The sequence below is a fragment of the Mustela lutreola genome, chromosome 5 (assembly GCF_030435805.1).
Source record: "Mustela lutreola isolate mMusLut2 chromosome 5, mMusLut2.pri, whole genome shotgun sequence".
Taxonomy (NCBI): Eukaryota; Metazoa; Chordata; class Mammalia; order Carnivora; family Mustelidae; genus Mustela; species Mustela lutreola.
In genome coordinates this window covers 152044928-152054785 of record NC_081294.1, presented here as the reverse complement: position 1 = coordinate 152054785, position 9858 = coordinate 152044928, and the positions used below count along the sequence as shown (strand labels likewise).

Sequence of the window (9858 nt, the reverse complement as noted above, 5' to 3'; positions counted from 1 at the left end):
ATGTCTGGTTGGGATGGGAGGAGCACTGCCAGTTCTCACTCAGGCCCCCACTCAAACTCTTCACGGGTCCCTGTGCCTTCAGTGACAAGTCTTAGGGAAAGCAGGAGGGACGGTGGTAGCTACAGCTTCCGGGCACCCTTCATCCAATTTGTGGAGAGGGAGAGGTCATTAGGTCCACTTCACAGAGGAAAACTGACCCCAGAGGAGACAGGAGCTTGGAGAGCTCCCCACTTGACCTGTGACAAGGCAGAGACATTCTGGTAAATCACCCTCTGAAAAATAAGAAAAGGAGACAGAGGCAGATGGAGGGGAAAGGAGGTATAACTACTACTTATCACCATGGTCAGTTTCAAGGGATCAGTGGCTTCACAAATGACTTACAAAATCCCTCAGCAATTAACAGTCAGCACCATGGATTTGAACCCGGTCCCGGGCGTCCATCTCAGAAGTCCCAACCATCTTCTCTGCCAGCATTTGCTGCACCTTGTTCATCTGCTCACCGCTTGTACAGTTTTGCCACACCTGTGTTCCACCTGACTATTATTACATATTTTTCCCAAGAAAACTCACTTTTTAAAAAAATGTATTTATTTGCGAGAAAGAGAGAGAACAAGCACAAGCAAGGGGAGGGAGCAGAAGGAAAGGGAGAAGCAGGATCCCTGCTGAGCAGGAAGCCCAATGCAGGGCCCAGTCTCAGGACCCTGGAATCATGGCCTGGAGCTGAAGGCAGATGCTTAACTGACTGAGCCACCCACGCATCCCGCGACACCTGACTTTATAAGACGGTTGACATTACTATCACTGAAAATCACTTGCTGTAAAGAATAAGGTAATATTAAAATGAACATTTAATTATTAAAAAAAAGAATTCTTTGCACTTTCTAAAATGCCCTTTCCAGGTGCTGGCCCGGGGGACCCAGAGGCTGAACTCCGGAGACCTGGGGCCCATCCTTCTGCCACCTTCCATAACAGCCATCATGTGAAAGGGCTATGACATGCCACTGGGTCCTTCAAAAGGAGAAGACAGCAAATTTGTTATGAACATGAAAATACTCAGCCAGTGTTCAGACATGTCTTGTACAGGTTTGATGTCCCCACAAGGTTCTTCACTTGTAGCCTGTCCTAGGACCTCAGGATCCGTAAGGAACACACTGTGAGCAGCTCCTCTAGGATGGCCTGCCCCATGGGGATTGGACAGGTTTCCACAATCATTTCACCCCCCGCCGCAGTTTGGTGGGAGGGAGGTATAGGGTATTGTTCAAGAGCAGCAGTGGCAGTGCGGCCAGTATGGACCAAGACCTCTGAGGGACAGAGCCCCAGGAAGGAAACGAAAACAGAGGTTCCTACAGAGGTCAACTAGTACAGAGCTAGTTTCCACCAAAGCTAAATGCAAGCCTACCCAGCAAAGCTGCCATTCCATTCCAGAACACATACTCTCAGAGAGGCTTGCACATGTCCACCAAAAGACACACAGGCTCTTCTCCCCAAATAGCTCCAAATGGAAACCAATCCACATACCCATCAACAGAAAAATGGACAAATCTGGTGTGGAATACTATACAGCAAAGAAAGGAGCAACCACTACTACTACTACATGCAAGGAAGGAAAGAATCTTACAGACATAATGTCAAGAAAAAGAAACCGGACCCCAAGGAGTACGTGTTTGTGGTTCTATTTCTATAAAGTCCAAAAACAGGCAACAGGAGTCAGAATACAGGGGTGCTAATGACTGAGAAGCCCAGGAAAGCTTCAGGGATGCTGGTAAGGTTTTCCACCTTGATCTCAATGGAGGCTACAAAGCTATGTCCACTTGCTAAACACCTGTTGAATTGTATAGGGAAGATTTTTTTTTGCACTTTAGTACAGGTAGGTTATATTTCAACATACAATATAATAAATAAATAGAAGAGAACGGTATACAAAATACCAGCACAGTGGTAGATGAAGAGAATGAGAACCAGAATGATATCTATAACCAACACTGTTGAAAAATAAAGAAGCACATGTACAGATAGGATACCTCACGTTTTGGGAGAACTGAAAAGATATACATTAAGCTGTGGGGAGGGAATGGGAGAGAGGGGTAGGGATAAAAGGGAAACCATAAACAATAAAATAAGATCAGGTTCTCACTGGGACCAGAGGGATCCTGGGTCATTTCATAAAGAAAAGGAAGAAGAAGAGGAGAAGGGGGAGGAGAGGAAAAGACATTACATTTTGGACAATCCTAAGAGGTCTCCAACACTCCCCAAGGAATCCAGCTTGGGCTCTAATGCCTGGAGCTCCCCCCACCCTCATGCCATGCAGCGTGCTTTATACACAGGCTGTTCCTGTTCGTGGCCCTGGGAGTGATGTTCTCTGAGGAGAAGGGGCATTTCAGATGGGGCTCACAGGTGACTTGGGATTTCTCAGGAGGTGGAAGATGAGAGCAGGGATAAGAGAGAGTCATGTGTTGGGAAGTCAGAGAAATAGCCCCACAGAGGAGGGACCTGGAAGCTGGTGGGCAACTCATTCGCAGACCAGCGTGAGCCTCAGTTGGCTCTCAACACACGTCTGTCATGAGACCTGCTGCAGCCAAGTACCACCTGTGCTTTTACTAATACTTATAATTTAAAAAACAATTTTTTTTACCTTAATGTTTTAGAAGGTTTGTCCAAAGTGTGATGTGGATATGGAGAAATGGGACCCCTGGTGCCCTGCTGGTGGGAAGGTAAATGTTGCAGCCACTGTGGAAAATGGTATGACAGCTACTCGAAACATTAAACATAGAACTACCCTATGATCTAGCAAAGTCACTTCTAGGTATTTATGCAAAAAAATTGAAATCAAGATCTTGAAGAGATATTTATACACCCATACTATAGCCTAGCCAAAAGGTAGACGCAATTCCAGTGTCCTTCAACAGGTAGATTAACTAAAGTATGTACGTACAATGAAATACTATTCATCCTTAAAAAGGAAAGACATACTGACACACACTACAGGGTGGATGAACCTAGAGGATATTATGCGAAGTAAAATAATCCAGTCACAAAACGTCAAACACTAAAAACCAAACCAAACCAAAAAACCCCTAAAGGTCAAATACTGTGTGACTCCACATATGTATGTATGTAAATGTCTGCCTCTGTATACTGGGAGGAGTGAAATTCATTGAAATGGAAAGTAGAGTGGTAGTGACCATGGGCTAGGGAGGGGGCCCGGGGGAAGTTACTATGTAACAGGTACAGAAATTCAGCTTTACAAGATGAAAAGAGTTCCAGAGTCAGATGGTGGTGATGGTTGCTCAATGAAGTGAATATACCAAATGCCACTAAACCCTTGAAAAAGGTCAAGATGTCAATTTTGTTTTGTGTGTTTCATGACAATTTTATAAGGTAGCTTTGTATCACGCTATACACGAGAAAACTCTTGCCCTAAAGGAAAGGTGTCCATAAAATTAAAACAATTACACTCTAAAATAAGGCAGTGTTGATGTTGCCCAGATGCTGGCATCTGCTGAGTCTATGCATGGAGACTTCATCCCACTCCATACCCCATGCTTTGAAAGACCGATGTAAAGACAAAAGAGAAAGGGGCATGAGAACGTCAGGCACACGCAGGCCAGGGGATGCCCAGTAAGAAAAGCAGAACAGACAGACAGACCCCCACCAGGCCCAGGGCTCTCTGGGCAGGGAATGCCATGTCTCAGGTGCCTGAACAAGGGCTACTTCAGTTCCAAGAACTTCATGCTCTGTGAGGAGGGCCTCCGCTGTAGGAGGGCCAGAGTAGATCCATTTTTAAGTGCTAGACCCAGGTATAGGGCCTGGTTACTTTGGCGTAGGGCCTGTACTTCCTGGAGACAAGTAAATAAATACAATCCAGCCTCAACACCGCCAGGGCATATACAGATGATGCCCAGTGAGGGCGGAAGGAAAGGATATAGAGGGAAAAATTGTGGAGGCTCTTGCTAAGAGTCACCCACGGACATCTGATATTTTAGCCAGCACTGCATCCAGACCCTTTTCCTGGAAACAGTGCCTCGGTTTTCCTTTGGGAAGCTGCCTCTTTCTGGGATATTCCGTATATTTGGTTGGGCAAGGTTGACTCTATCCCTTCCCACTACAGGATTCAGAGGATCCAGGCCTGGCTGGTCAGGAGATGCTATCCTTCCTCCTCACCTCGGAACCATAATAACGACACTGCCCGGTACTCTATGAGCTCCTGGATTCAGCCACAGCTGACGCAAGACGCACCCCTCCTTTTCGCCTAAGCGTTAGAAGGGTGCACAGCCTAACTGGCAAGGTGTTGGTACTGGGGGCTGGGTAGGTCTCCGCACGATCTGCTCCTTATCCAGGGACTCCAGAGGTTTGGTCTCGTCTGTAGAGAGCTTTCTCAACCACACAGGTGCCCTTACAGTTCTGGGTGTTGTGGGCCCCCCACACCCCTCTGCAAAGCCACATCCCCTTCTCCGCGCACCAGGATGTCCATTATATGACTTGCAGGACCGGCTGAAAGGTGGAATCTCTTAGACATCTTTTTTTTTAATTAATTGTAAAGTTCTTACTGTTTTTCTTTGGCATTCTCGTTGCAAACTTTTCCGCAGCCTTTGGAAAGCTCCCAGGCTCCAGGACCCACGCGCATCACTCCAGCCGCACCAACAGTGCTCCGCTAAGCTCGCACCCTCGTGCAGGCGGGCGGGAGCGTGCAGAGCCTCGCACGCATGCGCGCGGGGGTGGAGCTGCGCCCCAGGCCTGCGCGTTGCCGCTCGGCCGCTGGGGAGAGGGACTGGGCGGAGCGGTGGCGAGCGCGCGCCGGAGGCGGCCGTGGGGCTAGCGGGACTTTGTGCTCCACAGACTCTCCTTCGGGCGCATCGTCCCGGAGCCGCCCCCCGAAATCTGCCGCCGCTTTCAGGCAAGGCGCCCCAGACTCGGCGGGACCAGCCCCGGGGAAATGGAGTGGGCCCGTCCCCACAGCCCCAGAGGGACACCGAGGAGACGACCGCACGCGGCCTGAGCCGCCGTCCTCGCCCGGGGACCCATGGGCGCGTCCCCGCGGGCGCGCCGCGGACGTGAGGGCGGCGAGCGGCGGGGCCGCGGCGACGAGGAGGGCCGTGCTCGTGCCCGGCCGCGCGCAGGCCGCGCGCGCGCGCTCCCGCCACAGCGCCGGCCGCGCCCGCCCCGCCTCTCGGCGCCGGCCCCGGAGCCCGGTCCGCGAGCGGCGGCGGCGGCGGCGGCCGGAGGGACGATGAGCTGCGCGGCGCGGGCGGGCCCGGCCCGGCTCGCCGCACTCGCCCTGCTGACCTGCAGCCTGTGGCCGGCGCGGGCGGACAACGCGAGCCAGGAGTACTACACTGCGCTCATCAACGTGACGGTGCAGGAGCCCGGCCGCGGCGCCCCGCTCACGTTCCGCATCGACCGCGGGCGCTACGGGCTCGACTCGCCCAAGGCCGAGGTCCGCGGCCAGGTGCTGGCGCCGCTGCCCATCCACGGCGGTGAGTGCCGGGCGGCGGAGAGCGGAGGCCGGGCGCGGGGGGCGCGGGGGCGGGCGACGGCCCCCCCCCCCGGGCGAGGGAGCTTGGGTGCGGGGGGGGCGGGCGACGGCCCCCCCCCTCGGGCGAGGGAGCTGGGGTGAGGGGGCGGCGGACACGGCGCCCCCACCCCGGCCGGGCTCGCCGCTCCGCTCCACCGGCGGCCCCGGGGCCGCGGCTTCGGTCGTGGTGCAGCCCGGCCTGCTCGGCGGCTGGCGGTGGGGCTCCTGCGTCGGCTGGGGGCTCGCATCCTCTCCTCGGAGGACTCGGAAAACCGTCCTTTTCGTGGAGGGGGCCTGTTTACGGGAGGGCATCGGCCTGCGAGTTTGCGGGGACAGTTGAGACAAAGGCGGCGGGGGAGGAGCGCACCACTGATTCCTGGCGGAGGAGGTGTTCCCCTGCCGGTTCCGAACCCGCAGGTTTGCGCCCGAAATCCCAGACATAGCGCGGCGCTGGCCCTCGGAGGACCAGGGCCCTTTCTCACGTGGAAACGTGCCGTTTTTCTCAAGTGGCAAGTGGGGGGGGGGGGTGGGTAGAGAAGGAAAACCGGCATCTTCCCTGTTGCTTCTGGCTCCTGCTCTGCCCCAGGAGTTTGACTGTAATTCGACGCCTGGCAACCTCACATTAGGGAAAATCTGATACCGTTAGGACTGGTAGCCAGGTCTTCAGGGCACGGGAGCTGACCGCAGGGCAAATAGATAAAATTTTCAAGAATCGTTTTTGAAGCCATTTGGCTTACCTTCGTGTCTTCCTAAAAGCACAGCAGCCTCTGATTATTTGGTACGAAACACATATTTGTATACATCACTGGCTAGGTTTTAAAGGGAAATTTCTTCCTTCTGATATTTTCTGTGGGTGTGTTTGTTTTTTTTTCCCTCCCCACTGCCAACTTTTTGGAAAATGTCTGCTATCCTCTCCCCCACTCATCCTGAGAATGCTGAGAGGGGATTTTTTTTTTTTTTTTAAGCTGCTATTCATGTTAAGATGACCTAAACAAGGCAGCCTAAATGAGGTAATGGTGTTTGTTCTAATACTTTAAATATTAAAACATCATGCCTCTTACGAGATCTGTGTTTGTTTGCCGAGGTGTTCGTATACTGACTGAGGACAGAGTATCTTGCGGGGCTTTGGCAGTAGCTTGCCCGCCTCCCTCTCCCGTGGACCTGCCCTTTAAAACTTCCCTTGTACACCCAACAGTCAGGTGCTTCAAGTGCATTCTCATCTTCCCTTCCTTAAAAATGGCAGTTAGGGTCCCCATGTGCCCGCAGAAACAACTTTGGTCTTTGGTTCATTTAGTAAATATTTGTGTCCCTGATCTGTGCCAGTCACTGTAGTTGGATCACACGGTGTTGCCAAACTGTGGCACTAACAATGGCAGCCTATTTTCTGGTGCTGAGAACCGTGAGGGTCACGTGGAAGGGGAGGAAGAGGAAGAGAGAAAGAGAGAGAGAAAGAGAGAGGCAAGCTGTTCTGGAGCAAGAGCAGGCCCTGGGCCGTGTTTTGAAATCTGTGGTTTTCCTTTGGGGCTTGGTTCCGTCTGGCACCCTAAATCCACTATCCTCACATTTAGACTCTTGCCTCCAGAGGGTTCCACGTTTTAAAACTACTTGTTGCTTGCTTGTCACCCCAAACAAAAGGCCCCTCTTTGAGAAAGCTTGTTTTAGGTGTTGGAGTACAAGGGTGTTGGGAGCTCACATGCAACAGGTGTGTGGGTGAAGGTTTAGCCCCATTCCCTTGTCCCTGCGGAGGTAGCATCGCTGTGGGATTCAAGGTTCTGAGCCCGGCTGTACATATACATACTTTGTGACACTAGGAAAGTAAATCGGCTGCATGACTTCAGTTTCATCAGCAAAATGGAATGATGACATACTTGTCTCAGTAAGGTTGTTGAGAGGTGTAAATGGTTCCTGTGTTTTTTTTTTTAAAGTAGGCTCCACGCCCAGCGTGGAGCTGGACACTGGGCTTGAACTTACGACCCTTAGATCAAGGCTTGAGTTGAGATCAAGAATTGGATGATTTTAACTGACTGAGCCACCCAGGTGTCCCATGGTTCCTCCATTATTAAAAAGAGCAGACTTGTTAACCTAATGGATGTCTAAATTGGTGAGGTTTTAGACACCCCATTGTAGTGAACACAGTAGGGGCAGTGTGTAAAGGCTGAGTCTGGGGTCAGTTTCCTTAGGTGTCTACGTCTTCCCTTCTCCATCCTCTCGGAGCTCATCTTCTTTTTGTACGTGAGGTTGCTCTACGTTGTCATGGTGTGCAGGTGAGATCCTACAGGTGGTTTGGATTTGACTTCCTACTAAGGATCTCTGCACATAGGCGCTTTCAGTCCAGCAAATACTAATTGAAATCCTTTGTACCACTGGGGAGACAGAGGGGCAACAGCAGTGAACAAAACAGATAAAAATCTCTCTTCTTCCTGAAGCACTAGTAAGGGCCTTTTATAAATCAGTTTACCTGTAAATCATCAAGTCCAAGACATTTTCCTGCTTTTGCAACAGGGACTTAGGAGTCTATCTTAAAAACAACAATGGTGGTATAAACCTGTTAAAATTACCCATGTTTAAGAAATAGCTTACATCAATTATATCTCAGGAAAAAGAGAGAAAGTGGTTATTCTTGATTTAGTCGGTTTCAAAATTCTGTATTTTAAGAAAAAATATTGCAATTCTCGTGATCTTTATTCTCTTACCATTTTGAATTGAATTCTTAGCATGTTCGTTGAGGACTTACTGTGTATTGACAGTAAAGTGATATTCAAATCACACAAACGAAAAAGTTATGAGATAGAATTCCTGGCAAAAGCAGCTGTGGGCAGTAGATGTGAATCAATCTCCCTTCCCTTCCTTCCTTCCCTTCTCTTCCTTTCCTTTTCTTTCCTTCCCTTTCCTTCTCTTTTCTTCCTCTCCTTCGGCTCTGTACCAAACATGGGGCTTGAATTCACTACCCTGAGATAGGAGTCACATGCTCTGCCCCCTAAGCCAGCCAGGAGCCCCTAGATGTGAAATTAATGAAAATGCATTTTGAGGATAAGTGTTTGGTAGTAAGGAACATAAAGACAAAATACACGTTTTCCTAGAGCTTAACATGGTGACTCATTTTAAATCTATGATTGGTGAAATACTAGAAACCTGTCTTACTTCATATTGCTACTATCAATTAGGCATGTATGAATTCCTGATCAAAATTTATTTGCCCTATGTCCTTAAAGGATAAGTAGGCAGCTTTTTCTTTCTTGGTGCTTTGGTATTTTCAAAGTACATTTTGGGAAGGTTACAGTTTATAAAACAGTAAGTGTTCCACTTTGAAAATCCATTCTTTGTCATTACATAGAATGCATTTATAAATGGAGATTTCATTTGTCTGGTGCTAACAAATTTCACATTGTAACTGAGAAGGAATTCATTTTTAGAAATGGGCTTTTGAAGCGACCTGTCTTGTATTTGCAGATTCCATTTGCTTTCTTATTACTAATTTACTCAAAGGGTGAGCTTAGAGCTGGAAGCAAGTGTAAAACCTCTCCTTCGTGCCTGCGGTGGGGCAGACCTTGTAACTGTGCTCTGTGTGCGCGCACACTAACTTTTTGTCTCAGTCTGGAGTGGGGGGTTGGGAAGGAGAAGGCCCTGTGTTGATGATGTCATTGTGTCTGCAGATGTGCTGGTGGGAAGAATCTGGTATCAGCCACTTCTTGCTTTGCGTAGAAAATTTGAGGATTGGTTGTTACAGCCTGAGAGAACAGTCTTAACAAATGTTCAGCTTGTTTGGGGGAAGGGGGTCTTGCTGACTGTACAGATACAATAACATTTTTTTTTAAATACTTAGGTTTAAGAAAGTAATTCTGTGGGATGAATCCATTAAATCTGAATATGGCTTTTAAAATTCTGATGAAGAGGGAAGAAGATTGATGTGGAAATAAGGCCTTGGACAAAGTGGTCATGTAATGTTGAAATTCATTCATAATAGCAAAGGCAGGGGCTGCTGGAGATAGTCAGAGGTTTCAAAATATTCAGAGGAAAAATAGGTATGATCCTGGGAGTAGGGACTCTGAAAGGAAAGAGAATTCAAAAGGAGCTGGAAGTTCTAAAAACCAGACTTTAATGTAAATAACCAAGCAAGCAGATAAAGGAACTATATACAATAAATTATATTTATATTGAATTTTATAATTTTTTAAAGATGTATTTGGGAGAGAGCATGGGTAGGGGGAGGCAGACTCTCTACGAGCAGGGTGCCTGATGTGGGGCTCGATCCCAGGACCCCGGGATCATGACATGAGCTGAAGGCAGATGCTTAACTGACTGATCCACTCAGGTGCGCCTATATTGAATTTTACAATCTAGAAAAT

The 9858-nt window shown here is 49.2% G+C and overlaps 1 protein-coding gene across 3 annotated transcripts in view; it reads left to right on the top strand.

The window, feature by feature from the left end:
- The first annotated feature begins 4758 nt into the window (after positions 1 to 4758).
- The window catches only part of RNF130 (ring finger protein 130), a 134995-nt gene continuing 129895 nt past the window's right edge, over positions 4759 to 9858 (top strand). Inside the window, exon 1 of one of the 3 annotated variants that reach the window (XM_059175931.1) lies at positions 4759 to 5474. In XM_059175931.1, coding sequence (XP_059031914.1) covers positions 5021 to 5474 — 454 coding nt within the window. In that variant the 5' untranslated portion in view covers positions 4759 to 5020. The remainder of the gene's footprint in view (positions 5475 to 9858) is intronic. The other 2 variants (XM_059175932.1, XM_059175930.1) reach the window with 2 other exon arrangements.